Consider the following 25,480-nt stretch of genomic DNA (forward strand, 5'->3'; position numbering starts at 1 on the left):
CCAGGCATCATCTCTAGGAAGAGGTACAGTCGATGTTTCGAGCCGAGACCCTTCGTCAGGACTAACTGAAAGAAGAGCTAGTAAGAGATTTGAAAGTAGGAGGGGGAGATCTGAAATGATAGGAGAAGACAGGAGGGGGAGGGATGGAGCCAAGAGCTGGGCAGGTGATTGGCAAAAGGGATATGAGAGGATCATGGGACAGGACGCCTAGGGAGAAAGAAAGGGGGAGGGGGGAAACCCAGAGGTTGGGGAAGGAGTATAGTGAGAGGAACAGAGGGAGAAAAAAATTAATAATAAATAAATAACGGATGGGGTACGAAGGGGAGGTGGGGCATTAACGGAAGTTAGAGAAGTCAGTGTTCATGCCATCAGGTTGGAGGCTGTACCTCTTCCTATAGATGCTGCCTGGTTTGCTGCGTTCACCAGCAATTTCTATGTGTGCTAGATTAATGTGTGAGGTGTGCTTGGGTCTGGGCTGGAATTTAGAAAATTGGAGGGGTTGGGGTCGGAATCTCATTGAAACTACCTAATGTTGACTATATAAATAGAGTGGATGTAGAGAGGGTGTTTCAGTAGTGGGAGAGTCTAGGAACAGAAGGCACAGCCTCAGACTAGAAGGACCATAAGACATTAGGAGCAGAATTAGGCCATTTGGCCTACTGAGCCTGCTTCACCATTCCATCATGGCTGACTTATTATCCCTCTCAACCCCATTCTCCTGCCTTTTCTCTGTAACTTCTGACGCTCTGACTAATCAAGAGTCTGTCAATCTCCGCTTTAAATTTACTCAGTTACTTGGTTACCACAGCTGTTGTGGCAATGAATTCCATAGATGCACCCTCTCTGGCTAAAGAAATTCCTCATCTTTGTTCCAAAGGGATACCCTTCTATTCTGAGGCTGTGCCTTCTGGTTTTAGACTCACCCACTATTGGAAACATCTACTATATGTAGACCTTCCAATATTCCATAGGTTTCAATGAGATCCCCCTCATTTTCTGAAGTCCTGTGAGTATAGGCCCAGAGCCATCAAACATTCCTCATAAGTTAACCCAATCATTCTCATGAACCTCGTCTGGATCCTCTCCAATTCCAGCACGTCTTTTCATAGATGAAGGGCCCAAAACTGCTCAGAATGCTCTAGGTGTGGTCTGATATTCTGGTCCTCTCAAAATGAATGCTAACATCGTATATGCCTTCCCTACCACAGGCTCAATTTGCAGTTAACCTGTAGGGAATCCAACACAAGGACTCCCAAGTCCTTTTGCACCTCTTAATTTTGAAATTTCTCTCCATTTAGGAAGTAGTCTATGCCTTTATTCCTTTTACCGAAGTGCATAACCATACATCTTCCTACACTATATTCTATTTGCCACTTCTTTGCTCATTTGCCCAATCTGTCTAAGTCCTTCTGCAGACTCTCTACTTCCTCAACACTACTTGCCCCTCTACCTACCTTCATATCATCTGCAAACTTGACTACAAAGCCATCAATTCTGTCATCCGAATCATTGACATATAACATGAAAAGAAGCAGTCCCAATACCAACCCCTGCGGAATACCACTAGCTATTAGCAGCTAACCAGAAAACATCCCCTTTATTCCCACTCTGCCACTTGCCATTCACCCAAACTTCTATCCATGCTGGTATCTTTCCTGTAATACGCTGGGTTCTTATTTAGCAGCCTCATGCAGCATCTTGTCAAAGGCCTTCTGAAAATTCAAGCAAACAACATTCACTATCCTGCACATGGACAGAGCAGCAAAGACACTTGAAGGCCGAGGGGGTGGAGTTCATGATTAACTCATTGTGGTGCACTGACAATCTGTCTCAGTCCCACTTGGCAACCTGGAACATGTAGTGATCAAGTGATGTCCATTTTATCTGCTGAGGGAGATCTCCGTTCTCATCCTGGTTTCTGTGTGCATTCCACCCCGGCTGATGGAGGAGCTGCGCACCCTGATGCCTTCCCAATCATTGTGGGAAATTTCATCCAGGCCAGCTTATATAAGTCTCTTCCCAACTACGAACAACATACAGTATTACCTGTAGAACCAGAGGAATTAATACACTTTACCACAGTTACACCACCATCAAGAACGCTTACTGTGTCATCTCACACCTGCACTTCATCCAGTCTAATCACCTGGCTTTACTATGTTACGTACCCCGTAACTGGGTTGCCAAACCAGCAGAAATGGATCACTCAGTTGGAGTCTGGAGTACTAGAACTAAGAAAGTTTTATTAAAGAAACAAGCAACACAGTAATCGAAAGGATAATAAATGCAACAGTTCAGCGATGATAAACACACATGTGCACAGAATTAAGATAACAGCATCAATCAAGCTCTATCGTTGTCTAGGGGTAAATGACCAAATTTCAAAGTGACTCAAAGTTCAGTCCAGTTAGTAGTTCAGTTCGCAGTAATCGTTGCCATGGCGATGGACAACGTTGGGGAAGAGAGAGAGAGAACAGGAACAACTGATCATTCAGAACGGCTTCACTCACAGACCGGCGAGATTGCTCACAAGCAACTTTTGGGCGGGTCCTTGGTGATGTCACCTGAGGTCACCGACTGTGACCCCTCCTCCAGATGCAGTCGATCCTCTGCAGTGAACCCGGCACCCAGGCAAGGGCGGACACACACCGGGTTCCCGCTGATTGTACCTTTCCACCCTGGCCGTTGTCTGGTACCTCTCACCGACTCGTGAGAAGCGTACCGCTTCCAGGGTCTCGTTACCTCGGGTGGCGTGTGTCCTGCCTTAGCGAACCTGACCCTTTTTATCCCCCTGCTGGGGTATCGCCTGTCCATCACTTCAAACAGTTCAAGGTTCAAAGGGGGTAGCCGCTCCAGACAGCTCTCTCTCTCCCACGTCCCTTCATTACACATCTCCAGACGCTGCTCCATTGTTCCTTATCTCTCCTTCCCCTGAGGGCAGGTGGCAGACCACTTGCTGATGTCACTGATGCTAACACAGGCCAGCAAACCTCTTAATTTTATGTGTATTCTCGTCACAACTACTTCTGGTGTACAGACTGAGACTGAGAACAGCAGTACCAATTGTGAAGACCACAAAAATATGGTAAAGGGAGATGGTGCTCTTGGAATGTCATTGAAAACCTGTGCTGACTCACTAGCAGGAGTGTTCAAGGACATCTTCAATCTCTCAGTTTTGCAGTTGGAGGTTTCCACCTGCTTCAAAAGAGTGTCAAATTATACCAGTGCCCAAGAAGAGCCGAGTGAGCTGCCTCAATGACGGTCGCATAGTTGCACTCTACATCTACAGTGATGAAGTGAAGTTTGTCATGGTCAGAATCAACTCCCGCTTAAGCAAAGACTTGGACTAGTTGCAATTTGCCTACCACCATAATGGGTCTACAGTGGATGTAATCTCACTGACTCTCCATGACCTTGGACCATCTGGATAACAGCAATATCTATGTCGGGCTGCTGTTTATTGATTACAGCTCAGCATTCATAGACATAGAAAATAGGTGCAGGAGTAGGCCATTCGGCCCTTTGAGCCTGCACCGCCATTTATTATGATCATGGCTGATCATCCAACTCGGAACCCTGCACCAGCCTTCCCTCCATACCCTCTGATCCCCCTAGCCACAAGGGCCATATCTAACTCCCTCTTAAATATAGCCAATGAACTGGCCTCAACTGTTTCCTGTGGCAGAGAATTCCACAGATTCACCACTCTCTGTGTGAAGAAGTTTTTCCTAATCTCAGTCCTAAAAGGCTTCCCCTTTATCCTCAAACCATGACCCCTCGTTCTGGACTTCCCTAACATCGGGAACAATCTTCCTGCATCTAGCCTGTCCAATCCCTTTAGGATTTTATACGTTTCAATCAGATGCCCCCTCAATCTTCTAAATTCCAACGAGTACAAGCCTAGTTCATCCAGTCTTTCTTCATATGAAAGTCCTGCCATCCCAGGAATCAATCTGGTGAACCTTCTTTGTACTCCCTCTATGGCAAGGATGTCTTCCCTCAGATTAGGGGACCAAAACTGCACACAATACTCCAGGTGTGGTCTCACCAAGGCCTTGTACAACTGCAGTAGTACCTCCCTGCTCCTGTACTCGAATCCTCTCGCTATAAATGCCAGCATACCATTCGCCTTTTTCACCGCCTGCTGTACCTGCATGCCCACTTTCAATGACTGGTGTATAATGACACCCAGGTCTCGTTGCACCTCCCCTTTTCCTAATCGGCCACCATTCAGATAATAATCTGTTTTCCTATTTTTGCCACCAAAGTGGATAACTTCACATTTATCCACATTAAATTGCATCTGCCATGAATTTGCCCACTTACCCAACCTATCCAAGTCACCCTGCATCCTCTTAGTATCCTCCTCACAGCTAACACTGCCGCCGAGCTTCGTGTCATCTGCAAACTTGGCGATGCTGCATTTAATTCCCTCAATCAAGTCATTAATATATATTGTAAACAACTGGGGTCCCAGCACTGAGCCTTGCGGTACCCCACTAGTCACTGCCTGCCACTCTGAAAAGGTCCCGTTTATTCCCACTCTTTGCTTCCTGTCTGCTAACCAATTCTCTATCCACATCAATACCTTACCCCCAATACCGTGTGCTTTAAGTTTGCACACTAATCTCCTGTGTGGGACCTTGTCAATAGCCTTTTGAAAATCCAAATATACCACATCCACTGGTTCTCCCCTATCCACTCTACTAGTTACATCCTCAAAAAATTCTGTGAGATTCGTCAGACATGATTTTCCTTTCACAAATCCATGCTGACTTTGTCCGATGATTTCACCGCTTTCCAAATGTGCTGTTATCACATCTTTGATAACTGACTCCAGCAGTTTCCCCACCACCGACGTTAGGCTAACCGGTCTATAATTCCCCGGTTTCTCTCTCCCTCCTTTTTTAAAAAGTGGGGTTACATTAGCCACCCTCCAATCCTCAGGAACTAGTCCAGAATCTAACGAGTTTTGAAAAATTATCACTAATGCATCCACTATTTCTTGGGCTACTTCCTTAAGCACTCTGGGATGCAGACCATCTGCCCCTGGGGATTTATCTGCCTTTAATCCCTTCAATTTACCTAACACCACTTCCCTACTAACATGTATTTCACTCAGTTCTTCCATCTCACTGTCCCCTACTATTTCCGGAAGATTATTTATGTCCTCCTTAGTGAAGACAGAACCAAAGTAGTTATTCAATTGGTCTGCCATGTCCTTGCTCCCCATAATCAATTCACCTGTTTCTGTCTGTAGGGGACCTACATTTGTCTTTACCAGTCTTTTCCTTTTTACATATCTATAAAAGCTTTTACAGTCAGTTTTTATGTTCCCTGCCAGTTTTCTCTCATAATCTTTTTTCCCCTTCCTAATTAAGCCCTTTGTCCTCCTCTGCTGAACTCTGAATTTCTCCCAGTCCTCAGGTGAGCCACTTTTTCTGGCTAATTTGTATGCTTCTTCTTTGGAATTGATACTATCCCTAATTTCTCTTGTCAGCCACGGGTGCACTACCTTCCTTGATTTATTCTTTTGCCAAACTGGGATGAACAATTGTTGTAGTTCATCCATGCAATCTTTAAATGCTTGCCATTGCATATCCACCGTCAATCCTTTAAGTGTCATTTGCCAGTCTATCTTAGCTAATTCACGTCTCATACCTTCAAAGTTACCCCTCTTTAAGTTCAGAACCTTTGTTTCTGAATTAACTATGTCACTCTCCATCTTAATGAAGAATTCCACCATATTATGGTCACTCTTACCCAAGGGGCCTCTCACGACAAGATTGCTAATTAACCCTTCCTCATTGCTCAAAACCCGGCCTAGAATAGCCTGCTCTCTAGTTGGCTCCTCGACATGTTGGTTCAAAAAACCATCCCGCATACATTCCAAGAAATCCTCTTCCTCAGCACCTTTACCAATTTGGTTCACCCAATCTACGTGTAGATTGAAGTCATCCATTATAACTGCTGTTCCTTTATTGCACACATTTCTAATTTCCTGTTTAATACCATCCCCAACCTCACTACTACTGTTAGGTGGCCTGTACACAACTCCCACCAGCGTTTTCTGCCCCTTAGTGTTATGCAGCTCTACCCATATCGATTCCACATCTTCCCGGCTTATGTCCTTCCTTTCTATTGCGTTAATCTCTTCTTTAACCAGCAACGCCACCCCACCTCCCCTTCCTTCATGTCTATCCCTCCTGAATATTGAATATCCCTGAACGTTGAGCTCCCATCCTTGGTCACCCTGGAGCCATGTCTCTGTGATCCCAACTATATCATAATCATTAATAACAATCTGCACTTTCAATTCATCCACCTTGTTACGAATGCTCCTGGCATTGACACACAAAGCCTTCAGGCGCTCTTTTACAACTCTCTTAGCCCTTATACAATTATGTTGAAAAGTGGCCCTTTTTGGTGCTTGCCCTGGACTTGTTGGCCTGCCACTTTTACTTTTCTCCTTACTACTTTTTGCTTCTACCCTCACTTTACACTCCTCTGTCTCTCTGCACTGGTTCCCATCCCCCTGTTGTGAACTAACCTCCTCTCGCCTAGCCTCTTTAATTTGATTCCCACCCCCCAACTATTCTAGTTTAAAGTCACCTCAGTAGCCCTTGCTAATCTCCCTGCCAGGATATTGGTCCCCCTAGGATTCAAGTGTAACCCGTCCTTTTTGTACAGGTCACGCCTGCGCCAAAAGAGGTCCCAATGATCCAAAAACTTGAATCCCTGCCTCCTGCTCCAATCCCTCAGCCACACATTTATCCTCCACCTCATCGCATTCCTACTCTCACTGTCGCGTGGCACAGGCAGTAATCCCGAGATTACTACCTTTGCGGTCCTTTTTCTCAACTCCCTTCCTAGCTCCCTATATTCTCCTTTCAGGACCTCTTCCCTTTTCCTACCTATGTCATTGGTACCTATATGTACCACGATCTCTGGCTCCTCACCCTTCCACTTCAGGATATCTTGGACATGATCAGAGATACCCTGGACCCTGGCACCACGGAGGCAAACTACCATCTGGGTCTCTGGACTGTGTCCACAGAATCGCCTATCTGACCCCCTTACTATTGAGTCCCCTATCACAACTGCCCTCCTCTTCCTTTTACCCTTCTGAGCTACAGGGCCGGACTCTGTGCCGGAGGCACGGCCACTGTCGCTTCCCCCGGGTAAGCTGTCCCCCCCAACAGTACTCAAACAGGAGTACCTATTGTTAAGGGGCACAGCCACCGGGGTACTCTCTATTACCTGACTCTTCCCCTTCCCCCTCCTAACCGTGACCCACTTGTCTGCCTCCCGTGGCCCCTTGGCACTGCCATCGTACCCTCTAATCATCAAGCTTCAAAACCTGGGCCTCTGTACCTCCCTGCGCAACTGAATCATTGACGACTTCATCAATAACATCTCCTCTTCGCTGATAATCATCACTGGCACACCTCAAGGATGCATGCTTAGCCCACTGCTCTATTCTCTCTACACCCATGACAGTGTGGCTAGGCACAGCTCAAACACCATCTATAAACTTACTGATGGTACAATTGTTGTTGGCAGAATCTCAGATGTTGACTAGAAGACATACAGGAGTGATAACGATCAGCTGTTTGAGAGGTGTCAGAACAACAACCTTGCACTCAATGTCAATTGATTGTGGGCTTCAGGAAGTAGAAGTCGAACAAACACACAGCAGTCCTCATTGAGGGACCAGATGTGGAAAAAGTGAGCGGTTCCTAGCTGTTAACATCTCTGAAGATCTATCCTGGGCCAAGCATATTGATGCAATTACAAAGAAGGCATGACAGCAGCTATATTTCTTTAGGGGTTTGGGGAGATTTGGTATGTTACCAAAGACTCTAGCAAATTTCTCAGATGAACCGTGGAGAGCATTCTAACTGGCTGCTTTACTGCCTGGTACGGAGGGGCCACTGCGCAGGATCAGAAAAAACTGCGGAGTGTTGCACACTCAGCCAGCTCCATCATGGACACTATCCTTCCCAACATCAAGATCAAGCCTAAAGAGGCGGCATCCATCATTAAGGACCTCCAACACCCAGGACATCCCTCTTACAGGGCCTTTTAAAAGTATTCTTCCCCCCCATCCTTTGTTCACATAAATGAGTATTACAGTCAGGGATCTGGATCAATTTAACTGAGAATTTTTATTTGTGAATCACATGCTCCTTTTTTCACAGTAGAGCCCAAAAACCAGGGAAAATTGTAAAGCATGAAAAACTAAAAATTCAAAAGACAATGTCAGCAGTTCAAGAGTACTCGGCTCCCTTTGCTGAGTACTTAGTTGAACCATCTTTCACAGCTACTACAGCCAGTAGTCTTTTTGGATAAGTTTCTATTAGCTTTGCACAACGTGATGGCCCATTCTTCCTTGCAAAATTGCTCAAGCTGTGCTGTGTTGGTTGGGGAGCAGTGGTGGACAGCAATCTTGAGATCTAGCCAGAGATGTTCGATTGGGTTAAGGTCAGCACTGGGCCACTCAAGGACATCAATTTTCTTCATTTGAAGCCACTCCGTGGTTTCTCTGGCAGTGTGCTTTGGGTCGTTGTCCTACTGAAAGATGAACTTCCTCCCCAGTTTAAACTTTCTGGCAGAGTCTAGTAGGTTTTTAATCCAGGATCTCTCTGTATTTAGCAGCATTCACCTTTCCATCAATCTTGATCAGATTTCCAGTCCCTGCTGCTGAAGTGCATCCCCATTGCATGTTGCTACCTCCACCATACTTTACAGTAGGGATGGTGTTACCTGGCTAATGCATAGTATTAGGTTTTTGGCACCTGTACTGGTTAGTGTGAGGCCAAAAAGTTCCACTTTAGTCAATACGACCACAAAACCTTCTTCCACATCTTTACACTATCTTCTAAATGACGCTTTGCAAGATCTTGATGGCCATGGCTTCTCCTTGCTACCCCTTTTTGTGTAAAGCATTGGAGATTGTGGAGCCATCAACTTCATCTCCAGTTGCAGCCAGACCAAGGCAGTGTGGGTGTGGTTTCATTTTTTGCCCATTTTTTTCACAATGGACTGCTCTGAGCTCCGAGGTATATTCAGTGACTTTGAGTTGGTCTTGTACCTTTTCCCAGATTGTGCTTCTCTATTATCATTTCCCTGACTTGTCTTGAATATTTCTTCAGTCTTCATTTTGGTTTGGTCTTTTGAGAATCTATCTCACTGTTGGACCTTACAGAGAGGTGGGAGTATTTATGCTTATGAATTCATTGAAAACAGGTGATCCTCCAATTTTCTGCATCAATAAATTGGGTGAGTTGGTAAGGTAATAGTATATTGCACCTGAGGAAAGTTAGTGCAGTAATTACAAAGGGGATGAATGCTTTTTCAGTTGAACAATTTTGGTTTTAATTTTTCGTAAATTGTTGACAGGTTTGAGAATTTTTCTTTTGATTTGACATGTTTTGTAGATTAGCTCAAAAAATCCTACTTTGATTTTTTTAATTTAGAAAAATGAAATAGTAAAATGTGAAAATATTTGTGGGGGTTGAATACTTTTTCAAGGCACCGTTTCATTGCTATAATCAGGGAGGAGGTACTGGAGCCTAAATACACACACTCACCGTTTTATGAACATTTTCTTCCCCACTGCTATCGGATTTCTGAACAGTCAATGAACTGACCCATGAACACTACCTCACTAATATTTTGCTCTCTTTTTGCTCTACTTATTTTAATTTATCTATAGTGTGGTGGCTCGCCCACGCGGCAAGTGAACCGGCTCCAGTAGTCGCGGGCGAGTCCACAGCCAGCAGCAACCGAGAGGGCTCTGAGTGTGGGGCAGACCTCGGCCCGGAAGCCGACATCACTTCCGCCCCGCAAAGAGCAGGGGATGCTGGGAGCGGGCACTTAAGCGGGCAGGGATTTAAACAGTAAACAGTTCAACCAGACCTTGCTTGACTCAGTGTGTTGCTTTCACTCATTGCATATCAGCGCAACTACATTGGTGACCCCGATGGTCCAACGGCATTTGGACCCAGCATGAACAATTCGGCTCTGCAGAATGCAGTTTCCCTTAAACTGCCAACCTTCTGGACCACTCAACCCCTGGTCTGGTTCGAGCAAGCAGAGACCCAGTTCCAGGTCAGGCAAATTGTCTCAGACATCACCAGGTATTACTACGTGGTGACCGCCCTCGACCAGGAGACAGCGGGCCGCGTTATTGACTTTCTGTATCAGCCTCCAGCAACAGACAGGTACGAGGCACTCAAGGCCCTGTTAATCCGCACATTTGGCCGCGAACGGGCCACGCGGTTACTGCATATGGGCGGCCTGGGTGACTGTGCGCCATCGGTCCTGATGAGTGACATGCTAGCACTGGCAGACGGCCATAAGCCTTGCCTGCTTTTTGAACAGATCTTCTTGGAGCAAATGCCAGAAGACATCTGCCTCCTGCTAGCAGATGAAGACTTCAGAGACCTGTGCAGGGTGGCTGCCCGAGGGGATGTGCTTTGGCGCGCCAAACAAAATGGCAGAACCACCATCGAAATTAGTGCTGTGGCACAGCCGAAAGCCCAGCCCTCCCGCATCCCAGCAGCAGAGCACATAACATCCACACCAAAGGACAGCACCACTTCTGAGTCTTAGTGTATTTATCATCAAACCCGCCGCTGCCGACTGCCATGCTCGTTCCAGGTAAACGCCAGGACCAGCCGTCGCTGATGGCTATGGTGGCTGGTCACCGTGATAGCCTCCTCTACGTTTGGGACAAGCACTCCGGGTGTAGATTCCTGGTGGACATGGGGGGCGGAAGTCAGTGTCCTACCCCGCTCGAGCCACAATACCGGAACTAGAAGAACAGGACCGGAACTTACGGCAGCCAACAGCAGCACCATCCGCACCTACGGCACAAGAACCATCCCCTTGCAGTTCGGTTCCAGCTGCTTTACATGGACATTTACGCTGGCCGCAGTATCACAGCCATTGCTAGGTGCAGACTTCCTCTTCGCGCACTGCCTGCTCGTGGATTTGAAGGGACGATGATTGGTCGATGCGAGGACATTTCAGACTTTCTCCCTCGGTGAGGCCAGGTTACCGGCCCCGCATCTGGACTCCGTCACTTATTCCGACAACGAGTTCGCCAGAGTGTTATCGGAGTTCCCATCTATCATCACACTGCAGTTTTCCTCAGCAGACCCCAAGCACGGCGTGATGCACCACATCCCCACACAGGGACCTCCCCTTCATGCCCAGGCCCGCAGGCTACCACCCGACAAGCTCCGCCTCGCGAAAGAGGAATTCAAGAAGATGGAGGAGATGGGGATTGTGCGGTGTTCTGACAGCCCTTGGGCCTCTCCACTCCATATGGTGCCCAAGTCCGCGGAAGGGTGGAGACCGTGCGGCGACTATAGGAGGCTGAACGACGCCACTATGTCCGATCGCTATCTGGTACCACACATCCAGGACTTTATGGCCAACCTGCACGGGGTGCGCAACTTTTTGAAGATTGTCCTGGTTCGAGGGTATCATCAGATCCCAGCCCATCCGGACGATGTACCCAAGACGGCCCTCATTACCCCCTTTGGCCTGTTCGAGTTCCTCAGGATGCCGTTCGGGCTCAAAAACACGGCGCAGACGTTCCAGCGCCTGATGGATGCAGTAGGGCGAGATCTGGACTTCCTGTTCATCTACCTGGATGACATACTTATCGCCAGCCGCTCCCGCCAGGAACATCTAGCACATCTACGCCTGCTCTGCCGCCGCCTATGTGGCTACGGCCTAGCTATCAGCCCCGCCAAGTGCCAGTTTGGCCTACCCGCCACTGACTTCTTGGGACACCGGATTGACCGCCATGGAGCTGTGCCTCTGCCAGCAAAAGTTGAAGCCGTCCGCCAATTTGCCAGTCTGTTAAAGGCCTGCAGGAATTTGTTGGGATGGTTAACTTTTATCACCGTTTCCTGCCCTCAGCGGCCCGGATCATGCGGTCCCTTTCCGGCTTGATATCTGGCAAGGTCAAAGAGGTCACCTGGACAGAGGAGGCGATGGTGGCTTTTGAACAAACCAAGAACATACTAGCAAACGCCACGCTCCTGGTCCACCCCCGGGTCAACGTCCCCACTGCCCTCACTGTGGATGCCTCCGACGAAGCAGTTGGTGGCATGCTTGGGGAGCTCATCGAAGGCCAGTGGAAGCCGCTCGCTTTTTTCAGCTGGCACCTACGACCCCAGGAACTTAAGTACAGCGCTTTCAACAGGGAGCTGCTGGCCCTGTACCTTGCCATCTGGCACTTCAGGTATTTCCTGGAGGCAAGGGGGTTTACGGTCTTCACAGACCACAAGCCCCTCACTTTCGCGTTTGCCAAAGTGTCAGACCTGTGGTCGGGCCGCCAGCGACGCCACCTGTTGTACATCTCAGAGTTTACCACCACGATCAAGCACATCTTCGGGAAGAACAAAGTGGTGGCCGACGCGCTGTCACACACCTCTGTCCAATCAGTGCACTCTCTGTCTCCGGGGGTGGATTATGCGGCGTTAGCTAAGGCACAATGACTGGACGGTGAGATGCTGGCGTACCAAACCGCAGTCTCAGGACTCTGCCTCGAAGACATACCCATTGGGCCTGAAGGTAATGAGCCCTTTTGTGATGTGTCCACCGGGCAACCTCGGCCCAATGTCCTGACCGCTTGGAGGTGCAGCGTTTTCGACGCCTTGCATGGTTTAGCCCACCCTTCCATCCGGGCGACCACCTGGCTGATTGCAGACAGGTTTGTGTGGCACGGCCTGCGCAAGCAGGTTGGGCACTGGGCCAGGACATGCACGCACTGTCAAACCTCCAAAATCCAGAGGCATGTGAGGGCCCCACTGCAACCCTTCCAGCCGACACATAGAAGGTTTGAACATGTCCATGTGGACATCGTCGGCCCACTGCTGGTTTCGAGAGGAGCGAGATACATGTTCACCATGGTGGACTGGTTCACGAGGTGGCCGGAATATATCTCACTCGCTGACATGGCCACGGAGATGTGCGCCAGAGCCCGGATTACCACCTGGGTGGCAGTCCAACGGCCTGGTGGAACGTTTCCACAGGCACTTGAAGTCAGCCCTGATGGCACGCCTCTGAGGGCCAGACTGGGTGGATGAACTCCCCTGGGTGCTGCTTGGTATCCACACGGCACCCAAGGAGGACCTGGCCGCATCATCGGCCGAACTGGTTTACGGTGCCCCGCTCACAGTTCCCGGTGAGTTTGTGCCAGCACCCCATGGCCAGGAGGACACACCTACGGCAGTCCTAACTAAACTCCAGGAGCGGCTTGGAACACTTGCCCCAGTCCCGACGTCCCATCACGGAACAACACCCTCTTTCGTGCCCAAGGACCTATAACAGAGCAAGAATGTTTTCGTTCGCCGAGGCGTGCACAGACCACCCCTGCAGCAACCATACGAAGGGCCCTACAAGGTGGTGCGCTATAATGGGACGACCTGAGTTCTCGACATCGGCAGTCGTGAAGAGACTTATACCGTTGACCATCTCAAACTGTCGCATCTAGACCTTGAACACCCGGTTGTGGTGCTACCCCCATGACGACGAGGCCGACCACCTAAAAGAACTGACAGTGTGCAGGCTGTGGACTCTGCACCTCCTAGCGCCGGTTCTGGGGGTTGGGTCATGTGGCGGCTCGCCCATGCGGCAACTGAACTGGCTCCACTAGTCGTGGGCGAGTCCACAGCCAGTGGCAACCGAGAGGGCTCTGAGTGCGGGGCAGACCTCAGCCCAGAAGCTGATGTCACTTCCGCCCCACAAAGAGCGGGGGATGCTGAGAGCGGGCACTTAAGTGCACGCAGATTTAAACAGTAAACAGTTCAACCAGACACTGCTCGGCTCTGTGTGTTGCTTTCACTCGTTGCGTATCAGCGCGACTACAATAGTCTTATTATAATTTTTAATGTATTGCATTGTACTGCTGCCGCAAAACAACAAATTTCATAGCACATGGCAGTGATATTAAATCTGGTTCTGAATCTGCTAAAAGCCGCCTTCACCGTTCTATCTTCCCATAGTGCAGCATTTGCTCTTATTTGAATTAAACTCCATTTGCCATTCCTGGGCCCACTTACCCAGCTGATCAAGATCCAATTTACTGTCTACGATGCCACATATTTTAATGTCTCTCTTTCAATATTATTATTAGTTTCTACATAAAAGAATACAGAGTACAAGAAAGTATATATAAAAGTTGGAAAAAAAACAACTACCAATTACATTATATCTATTCATGATAACAATATCATTCATGTAGGTTAGTCAAAGTTATATTGAAATATACTAAATTATTACCATTTTATTACAAAAGAAATCTAACCCCTACCAAGACCAAAGCTGTTTATTAAGGAGAATAAAAGGTAAAATACCTTCTCGTATAATAAAAATTAATAATAACCAACATCTAAATTTAAACAATGAATTAAGGTTTTTGAAAGTTTTGAAAATAATTCAGAAAGGGTCCCCACAATGTCTTGACGAGATTCAGAAATCGAACAATGAATCTTCTCTAAATCTAAGCCTGACATAACATCACATAACCATTGAGCATGAGTAGGAGGAGAAATATCTTTCCATTTAAACAAAAGCGCCCTCCTAGCTATAAGAGAACTAAAGGCCAAAATATGTAAATCTGATGTCTTCAACTTGATATCTTGTCCAACAACAGTACCAAATAGGGCCGTCAGAGGATTAGGCTTAAAATTGACTTTGAAAAGTAAAGAGAAAGTTTGAAAAACTTCCTTCCAATATTTTTCAAGACATGGACAAGTTCAAAACATATCAATTAATGAAGCTTCTCCATTATTACATATGTCACAGTAGGGAGATATATCGGAATAAAAATGAGATAGCTTATCTTTAGATTTTAATGACATCTGCAGACTTTAACAAAGAAAGTGCAGATCTGAACATGCCATTTGGCCCATGATGTTTGGCCAATCGTGATGCCAATTTATACTAAATGTCCTCTTCATGTTCCCTTTAGATTTATGTGTACATCTTTAAGCCTCATAATCTCCACTACACTACCTGCTTCCACTACTACACTTGGCAGCCTATCAACCCATTCCAGGCACCTGCCACTCTGTGTGTAAGTAGAACTTCAAAGGTTCAAAGGTCCAGTATAATGTCAGAGAAATGAAAACAGAGGTGCCCGAAAGAATGAATGACAGATAAACGTAAGAGCCCCAAAGTCCTCCCCCCAGTTCCCCTCCTTCCCATGCGTAAGCGGCAGCGAGCAACACTTCCCCTCCCCCCACTGGCAAAATAGAAGCAAGCATCGGTACCACCACCGAACACTCAGCGTGAGCAAAGCAACAGACTTGCAGTTACCCCAAAGATTTGGCTTTTCATCCATCATTTGACATACCGCAAATTCTCTCTCTCTCTCTCTCTCACTAATAAGGGAGAAGGAGGTATCTCTGTTTTTTCCCCAGTGAGCGGGGAGACATAACAAACAACTTGCTGATTTATGATGTTAAAAGTCTGTTATGTCACTTCTTTCGAGCTCTGTGCCTGGAGATTGCAAAGATCTCAGATCTTTGGGCCCACAGCAGATATCCCGACTCCCCGGATGACACACAGGTCTCCTGCCGTGACACCGACCTTCGATCCGCCCGTCTCCAGAGCCCTGAGATCTTAGGCTTCCAAATTCGAGCCGGACTCTCAGACCAAACCCTTGGCATGCTGAGCAATGGCCAGTTATGGAACCCTGAGAACGGGTCCCATTCCTGCAAAGGACTGAAGTCAGCGTGTAACTCCAGGTTAGGGTCTTCAAAAGAACCCTGAAAGGGAAAAATAAAGATATTAAATATGGAAACTGAGCTGTTTCTATTTTAACTTCATCAGTCCACAGGACCTGTTTCCAAAATGCATCAGGCTTGTCTAGGTGTTCCTTTGAACCTTTTGAATAGAACTTTTTGTCCGCAATGAGCAAAGGTATGTTTGGAGAAAAAAGGGTGCAGAATTTCAGGAAAAGAACCCGTCTCCAACTGTTAAGCACGGGGGTGGATCGATCACGCTTTGGGTTTGTGTTGCAGCCAGTGGCACGGGGAACATTTACTGGTAGAGGAGAGAATGAATTCAATTAAATACCAGCAAATTCTGGAAGCAAACATCACACCGTCTGTAAAAAAGCCGAAGATGAAAAGAGGATGGCTTCTATAACAGGATAATGAACCTAAACACACCTCAAAATCCACAATGAACTACCTCAAGAGACGCACGCTGAAGGTTTTGCCATGGCCCTCACAGTCCCCTGACCTAAACTTCATTGAGAATCTGTGGACAGACCTCAAAAGAGCAGTGTATGCAAGACGGCCCAAGAATCTCAGAATTAGAAGCCTTTTGCAAGGAAGAATGGGTGAAAATCCCCCAAACAAGAATTGAAAGACTGTTAGCTGGCTACAGAAAGTGTTTACAAGCTGTGATACTTACCAAAGGGGGTGTTACTAAGTACTGACCATGCAGGGTGCCCAAACTTTTGCTTGGGGCCCTTTTCCGTTTTTGTTATTTTGAAACTGTAAAAGATGGAAATAAAGTTTACTTGCTTAAAATATTAAAGAAATGTGTCGTCTTTAACTTTATGCCTTTTGGAAATCATTTCATCTTTTACTCGCTTAGCTATTCACAGTAACAGAAATTTTGACGGGGGTGCCCAAATTTTCGCATGCCACTGTATGCCTTGTACTGTGTATTACTGTTGGTACTGTGTTTTGCACCTTAGCCCTAGAATAACGCTGTTTTGTTTGGCGGTGTTCATATATGGTTGAGTGACAATTATCTCAAACTTGAGTCCATGTATGTGTAGCGTACTGTAAGGTTTCACTGCCAATGTAATGGCCTCTCTGTAAGGTTTCACTGCTAATGTAATGGTTTCTTTGTAGCAGCAATGTTTGGGTTATGACTAGAGATAACGGGGTTTGGAATGCTGCTGTTGTTTCTTGTGAGTCTGGAAGAGAGATTTTCGCGGTCTTTGGTCGGGGAGAGGAGAAGAAGGAAGACGCATGTGAAGAGAGCTGGTAGATCACCGGATGGAGTGGACCGGGAGCGAGGGTCTGAAGGTTGGCGACACTCGGAGGAGGTCGATGGTTGATGAATGGCCATATTTGTGAGCTCCAAAGTGCACTTTCGACTTTTCTGTTAAAATGGGCCCTTTTTTCTTTTTATTTTCTTTCATCATCATCAGGTGCCATGCCCAGTTTGAGCTTTGACTGCAATGGCCCACACACTCCTGTTTCGGGTCAAGTGGATCAATTCATCAATTTCCAGTTCTCTGGCTGTTGTCTCCATCGTCATTTACCTTTATCTTCCTCTTGCTTTCTTCCCTTCAATCTTTCCCATAATTACCGTGCATTCTAACTCCTCTTTCCTAATCACGTCCAATGAAGTTACGTTGCCTTTTCATGATCTCATAGATTATTTCTCTTTTTGTGCTTGCTCTGTTCATGACATCCTCGTTAGAGATTCATTTTGTCCATGATATTCTTTGCATCCTCCTCAAAAACCACAACTCTGCTGCTACAGTTCGTTTCCTCATGTTACTAGATATTGTCCAACATTCCGAGCCATATAACATAACTGGATAAATGTAACATTTCAGTACTCTGAGGCGGGTTGTTATACCTAGTTTAGTATTGGTCAGAATACTCTTCATTCTCGTGAAGGCGTCTTTTGCCATCCCTATTATTTTCTTTACTAACCCTATATTTAGATTAAGATGTATAAAGTTCAATAAGTTAATTGCATATGGTGTACTGTCTGATATTTTGCAGTGCGCATTTGTAACAGAGCAACACATCACGCAGCATTCACACAAACGCGACTTCTCAGATTGGCGGGGCCAGAAGTTGTCTTCCCCTAGACGAACACGTGCTGGCCGAGCCTGAGGGTTACAATTGTGGGGCTCGTCTGGGATTGATTCCGTTGGATGCTGTGTGATTGCCCTGAGCATTGAAATAGTGGGCTGTGTGTTTAAATCTGTGCTGGTATGGCTGTTGCTGGGGTGGAGCAGTGGTGCGCCTCCGTGGGGTTACCAGTAACTAATGCGTGCATGTTGAATGGAGTGGATATTCGTACCCTAGATGAATTGTTAATTCGATTTTTGTGTACAATTAAAGCTATTGGCAAAGTTGAGATCGTAGTGTGGCATTTTGATAAAATGGCAGGTTCAGACCTTGTTTTTGTTCAGACTAGCAATGACTTAACGGTAGTGGGACTGCCAGCGTCTTTCGGTGCCCGGGTGAGGCGGGGCCATGGCCTATCCATACTGTCAGGGAGGAGGAGAACGTAGCGGAGCGGGCTGAGTCACAAGTTGAGTTTCCCGTAGCAGGGTGGCGGTCAAAAAAGGAGACGGGGCTCAGGCGGAGAAGACGAAACATGCGTCGGTGCCTCCATTACTGCGAGAGTGGCCTCAGTTGGAGTTGAAGAACCAGATCTTATACCAGGTCGTGCCACCCCCAGACCAACCCCGACGTTGCCAGCTGGTTCTGCTGGAGAAGTATCGGAGGATTGTGTTGAAGTCACTTCATGATGATTCTGGGCATTTGGGGGCGGAAAAGACCTATGGATTGCTCAGAGACCTGGCATACTGGCCCCGAATGAACTCAGAGATTAAAGAATACTGCAAGTTGTGCATTCGATGCATACGGCGGAAGACACTGCCTACGCAGGCAGCTCCCTTGTCCCACTTGCAGAGTGCGGGGCCTCTGGACCTGGTGTGTATGGATTTCTTGGCAATAGAACCTGAAGCCAGCAACACGGCGAATGTCTTAGTCATCACGGACCACTACACCAGATAAGCTCAGGCTTTTCCTACCAAGGACTAGAGGGTGTCTACAGTGGCTAAAGTGTTATGGGAGAAGTATTTTGTTTATTATGGCCTCCCCAGGCGAATAACTAGCGATCAGGGACGGGATTTCGAGAGCAGACTCATCCATGAGTTACTGGGCCAGCTTGGAGTCGAGAAGTCGAGGACCACGCCCTATCACCCGCAGGGTGATCCCCAGCCAGAGAGGTTTAATCGGACCTTGCTAGACATGCTCGGGACCCTGGAGATCAGCAAGAAGAGCAAGTGGAGTCCGCATAAGCAAATTACCATGTCATTACAATCTGAGATACGCGAAAGCGTTAATAAATCTGAGAGTCAGACAATTTAGGAATCCCTATACAGAGTTCACAGCATCCAGTCGTGTGCATCCCGACGGTGCCCGTGCCCAACCCCCGCCCCCCGCATATAGACATCATAACACACCAGCGACCCACGAATGACCAATAGAGTGGCGTCGGCCAGCTCAGTCCGAGATAGTCCATATGATGTCAACGCAGAAGACGAGCGAGGAAACCTAAGTCCATGGTAACCAATGACAACTGGCTCGTACCTCACCGTCGAGATGTCCCAACCAATGTTGACCAAAAAGTCTTTGATGGCCCGCTGAACAGAGGGCTCGTCGTACTTCTGTCGTTTGGACACTCAGGTGTCCGACAGCCGTTCTTTCATCGGGACTGCTATATCCATAATCACTGCAGCTGGACCAGATCGAATAACAAGATCTGGCTTGCAGAACGTCCCGGCTGTCGGTATCCTGGGCTCCTCGAGCACCTCACGTCCTCTTTTCCAAATACGTTTTGCAATGAAACGGGCAACCCGATTGTGCCTCGCTCAACGTGCGAGATGAGTCACAGTACACGCTTGCAGCACATGACGTAAAGATTTGGGTGCTCCACACAGTCCACGGCAGGCAGTGTCCATGCTCCCTGGACGTCCACGACAGCGTCTAACTTTAGTCCCAAAGGTGCTGGATCTTAGCTGAATACCCCAGATGAACAATGGGTGAAACACCCAGTAGTATCCGAACCTGAAGAGTTGGATGAGGGGGTACAGAGGTCTCAGAGAATTAGGCTGGCCTACATAGCACCAGGGGAACAGGGCGTGACCCTTGCTGTTCTGGGGAGCTATGTCACTGCCTTTTACACCTGGGTTGGACTTTGTGTTTTGCAGGAAGGCTTGGCGAATTATCTCAATGTCATGAGGACATGACTAAATTTGTGGGGGGAGAGAGTAGCTTGCTGTAAGATTTCACTGCAAATGTAATGGTTTCTCTGTAGCATCAATGTTTGGGTTATGACAAGAGATAATGGGGTCTGGAATGCTGTTGTTGTTTCTTGTGAGTCTGGAAGAGAGATTTTCGCGGCCTTTGGTCGGCGGGAGGAGAAGAAAGAAGACGTGTGGAGAGAGCTGGTAGATCACTGGACGGAGTGGACCGGGCGTGAGGGTCTGAAGGTCGGCGACACTCGGAGGAGGTCGATGGTCGATGAATGGCCATATTTGTGAGCTCCAAAGTGCACTTTTGACTTTTCTCTTAAAATGGGCCCTTTTTTAAAATTTTCTTTACTATCCCTATATTCAGATTAAGATTTGTAAAGTTCAGTTAGTTAATTGCATATGGTGTACTGTCCGGTACTTTGTGGTTCGGATTTGTAACCGGGCAACACATCACGCAGCATCCACACAAACGAGATTTCTCAGATTGGCGGGGCCAGAAGTTGTCTTCCCCTAGACGAACATGTGCTGCCCGAGCCTGAGGGTTACATATATAATAACCATGTTTCCATGTCAAAAAAAGACAGATGCTTAAATTTTGAAATAAAATCTTAGAGCAGAAAGTACTTGAAAGCATTCGGCATGTTCCTTAGAGTTAGAAACTTGGAGTTAACGTTTCTTCTCAAAGATACTTTACTACTACATGTTAATGTAAACATTTCGGCTTGAAGATGCATTCTAAAAAGTGCCTGACCTGAAAATTATTTTTGTCATCTGCACAGAAGTAGCCTGACTTGGTGAGTGTTCTTAGATTAGATTGTTTTTGTGACTGTTTTAATTAAACTTATGAAAAAATGTTTGTTGGGTTTTAACTACCCTTTGCTGGTCAGTTATCAGTTCCCAAAAATGATTCCATTTCACTTGAACCCCAACACTGGAGAGATGTTTGACCTTTTTGCAGCTTCACTGACACAGTGATCCAGAGCACAAGCTCACTGCTGTTTTCTCCATTTCACAGGACTCATGGGGGAGATTTGATCATTTTATGTTTGCATTCTTTGTTGGAAGTTGACAATCTGGTATGATTTACAGTATGAACGTTGTTGGTGTGTGGTGGGCGAACATTTGCCAGTCTGCATTTTGGGATCAGCAGCTGTAATTTCTGGACTTTAACATATTAGATGACCTTTCCTTGGCCCAGCACGTTAATGCAATCATAATGAAGCATGCCAGCATCTTTACTTTATCAGGAATTAAGGAGGTATGGCTTGTCATTGAAAATTCTGCTTGCATCATGGTCTGGTCTGGCAATTTGAATGCACAGGATCATAAGCTGCAGAGAGTGGTGCGCTCTCCCCAGTACACCATGGGTGTGTTGCTCCCAACTATTGATAGTATCTCCAGGAAGGCAACGTCTATCATCAAAGATGCCCACGGTCAGGCCATTCATAGTTAACATCGGGCAGGAGGTACAGAAACCTGAAGTATCACACCTTCAATTTCAAGAACAGCTTCTTCACTTCACCTGTTTGTCTCTTGAACCTACTGGTAAAACCCTGATCACTACATTTCAGCAGCCACCTTGACTACTTTGCACAAAAATGGACTTTCTTTTTATGTTCTAACTGTATTTTCTTGTAAAAATTGGATGCTTTGTGCCTTGATGCTGCTGCAAGTAAGATTTTCATTGCACCTGTGTATATATTGTATTTATACATGTATTGTGTTTATGACAAACTCGACTTTGATTTCTTGTTCTGTTGCTTAACTGCTTGAAATCTCTAGGAATGCACATTGGCCTTTTTACAGTCAAGTCTGCTGAGCAATGACTTATAAGATTTGAGTTTCTGATTTCCAACATGCTTTAGTGTTTAATACTCATTATTACTCTCGCTTCAGGATTTCAAGTCTTAAAAGTTTTCAACATGAAGTGTTTGATGGTAAATGCAGTGAAATCAGTGCCAGACACCTTAGCAAAGTTCACCATCTAAATGCTCTTAAGTGTTTCTTTACTTATTTCAGAACCAAATAGAAAAATACTGAGTAATTTTTGCTGTGCACTTAGAGGCTGCAAGCAATTTTAAGCATGATTGATCTCACACTTAACAGCACTTGATTAAGCAATCATGGGAGGCCAGTAGTATTTCAGTATTGCAAGCAGCAGTGAGAAGAAGCAGGATCTGCATTAATCTTCCACATTGTGGTATGTCAGTTTCTGAAACACACGGAATGATGATATGTATGTAATGTGAACATAAAGCCGGTTTTATTTTTAAAATGAATGCTTGCAGAAAAATCCTTTGAGGGAGAAATGCCTTTTATTTAGCTGTATCACAATATTATTCCATACTGAAAACCACAGGAGAAAAGGGTACACTCATTCTTATTCATCTTTACCAACTTCACAATGTCCCAAGTACTTTACAGAGAGCAAAATAACTTTGAAATTTCAATTTTGGTGTGATTGATTCTCAGTAGCGTCTGGGTAAACTTTAGGCCAGTTGTCAGATATAAGTCCTGTGTATCCAAAATGGTAACAGAATTGTGTTTTTTTTCCAAAATGAAAAGCTGCAGAAGAAAAACTGAAAATACTGGAAGCACTCGGGAGGTCTGGCAGCATCTGTGGAAAGTGAAACAGAATTAATATTTCAGGGTCTTTGTCAGAGTCTGCTGAAGGGTCTTTGACATGAAGCATTAACTGTTTCTCTTTTTGCAGATGCTACTGGTTGAGGGTTTTCATTATTTATAACAGACCTGTTTTTCTTGAGGAAATGGTCCTGACAACACAGGGCAAGCCTGAGTGTTGAGAGAACACTTAGTCTTCAAAGTTATTGTTTTCCCATGCCTCACTTAATAAAGGTGTGAATGTAATGTTTCAAATCTAAGACAAGTTAGTTGTCATAAGTTAGAGGATTTTATTTTTATCAAAGTTCGTCTCTGACCATTTGGGTAAAGGAAGACCTCTTTGTATTTTTAGCTCTGAGGGAAAAGCGTACAACTGTGGTTGCACAACTGAAACAACTCCAGTCAGAAACGGAACCAATTGTGAAGATGTTTGAGGACCCAGAAACTACAAGGCAAATGCAGCCCACCAGGTATGCACTATATACCTTGCAGTTATTTATGGAAGTCAAATGGAGATGTTTTTAAAACAAGTTCCTAAACTTTGAAGGATGAACATGATGATCAGCTACCTGACTATGATTAATCCTAAAAGCCCTCTAAATAAGTAAATAAAATAAAATAAATATTCTGGAGTTGGATATGGTTAATTTTATTAAAAGTGCACTGTATTGAAAGGATAGGCCAGTAGGCAGAGGTGGTGGGGTTGCTTTGTTAGTGAAAAATGAAATCAAATCTTTAGAAAGAGATGACGTAGGATTGGAAAATATAGAATCCTTGTAGGTAGAGTGAAGATGCTGCAAGAGTAAAAACAGACACTAATGGGAGTTATGTACAGACCTCCAAACAGTAACTAGGATGTGGGATAGAAATTGCAATGGGAGACAGAAAAGTCAATGTTATGATACTCATAGAGGATTTCAATATGCAGGTAGGTTGGGAAAATCAGATTGGTTCTGATCCCAAAAGAAGAAATTTGTAGAAGGCTTTTGAGATGCTTTTTTTTTCAAAGTCAGCTTGTGTTTGAGCCCACGAGGGGTTCTGTAATGAACTAGATTTGATTAAGAAGCTTGAGGTTAATGAACCCTTAGGAGGTAGTGATCATAATATGATAGAATTCACCCTGTAGTTTGAGAGGGAGTCAGAGTTATCCATATTACAGTAGAGTGAAGAGAATTACAGAGCCATGAGAGAGGAGTGGTCAAAGTTGATTGGAAGGGGACACCAGCAAGGATAATGACAGAACAGTAATGACTGTAGTTTCTTAGGGGCAACTTGGAAGGCGCAGGATAGATGCATCCTAAAGATGAAGAAGTGTCCTAAAGGGAGGACGAGGCAACCATAGCTAACAAAGGAAGTCAAAGACAGCATTAAATGAAAAGAAAGGGCATATAATATGGCAAAAATTATACTGGATAACAAATTATTTTGAAAGTGTTGCTTCCTTGAAGTTTTTTTTGGTTTATGATTGCTTGAAACTGAACATGTAATTTCAGACTACTTATATTTGGAGAAACAAGAAATTAACTTTTATTGAAAATAATGCATTTAATTGCATAATGGTGCTGATGCTTTGCAATAGTTCAACTAAGCTAAAATATATTGTTGATGATTTTCATTTGTGCTCAGTGTCTGAGCTTTCTTGCTTAAGTGTTCAATAATAATCAGCCAGCACTGGTGGATTCCAGTTGCCCTGATACTGTTTCTCCATGACCACAGAGTCCTGGTGAAACCTTTCATCATGTTTGTCATTGACAGCACCAAGATTTGCAGGAAGAGAGTCTAAATGGGAATGCAGAAAATGAATCTTTAGTGACATGTCGCACTTCATGGTTTTGTATGCTTGAAGCATGTTGTCAACCAGCTGCAGGTAGTTTGCTCTGTAATTGCCAAGAAAAGGTTCAGCAACATCCTTGAATGCCTTCTGTGTGATTTTCTTCCGTCCTACTGGAAATCCTTCGAGTTGCCTGTCGTTGATGACCTGTTTGATTTGTGGACCAATAAAAATGCCTCTCTTAATCCTGGGCATCAGTTATTCTAGGAAACATCTGTCTCAAATATTGAAATCCTTCAGACATTTATAGCCTTTCTAAAATCTGCCCTGCCATACTGCATCTGCCCTGCTTAGGCATGCCTAGGCCTGTCTGGACAAGATAGAAAATGTTTCTGCGTACATTGTGGGCAACATTTTAATTGATGAATTATGAATTGAAATAGCAAATTTAGGCGATTTCAAAAAAATGGTGCCTGATGGGGAAATTTCATGGTGATTTTCATGAACAGCACCATGAAATTTCCCCATCAGACACCATTTTTTTGAAATCGCCTAACTTTCAAGATACACCCAAAAGTATGCATGAAGCAAAATCTTTTCTGTGCTGTGTTAGTGGTAAGTTAGAGGATTGGGAAGCTTTTAAAAACCAACAGAAAGCAAATAAAAAGTCATCAGGAGAGAAAAGATGAAATATGAAGGTAAGCTACCCAATAATATCAAAGAGGATACCAAAAATTTTTTCACATATATAAAGGGTAAAAGAGAAGGGTAAAAGTGGATATTGGACTGCTGGATAATGATGCTGGAGAGTTAGTAATAGGGGACTAAGCATTGGTGGATGAACTTAAGAATTTTGCGTTAGTATGGAAGACAGAAATGCGACAGTGTCAGGGCGGAAGTGAGTGTAGTTACTATTACTAAGGAGAAAGTGCTTTGGAAGCTGAAAAGTCTGAAGGTAGATCGGTCACCTGAACCAGATGAACTACACCCCAGAGTTCTAAAAGAGGTAACTGAAGAGATTGTGGAGACATTAG

At 45.5% G+C, this 25,480-nt stretch overlaps 1 protein-coding gene across 1 annotated transcript in view; it reads left to right on the forward strand.

The window, feature by feature from the left end:
* The window catches only part of LOC134350924 (eukaryotic translation initiation factor 3 subunit E-A), a 211,554-nt gene that overhangs the window by 11,182 nt on the left and 174,892 nt on the right, over window positions 1-25,480 (forward strand). The window contains exon 3 of the mRNA XM_063056770.1: window positions 23,028-23,145. Coding sequence (XP_062912840.1) covers window positions 23,028-23,145 — 118 coding nt within the window. The remainder of the gene's footprint in view (window positions 1-23,027; window positions 23,146-25,480) is intronic.

Source organism: Mobula hypostoma, chromosome 1 (assembly GCF_963921235.1).
Source record: "Mobula hypostoma chromosome 1, sMobHyp1.1, whole genome shotgun sequence".
Classification (NCBI taxonomy): domain Eukaryota; kingdom Metazoa; phylum Chordata; class Chondrichthyes; order Myliobatiformes; family Myliobatidae; genus Mobula; species Mobula hypostoma.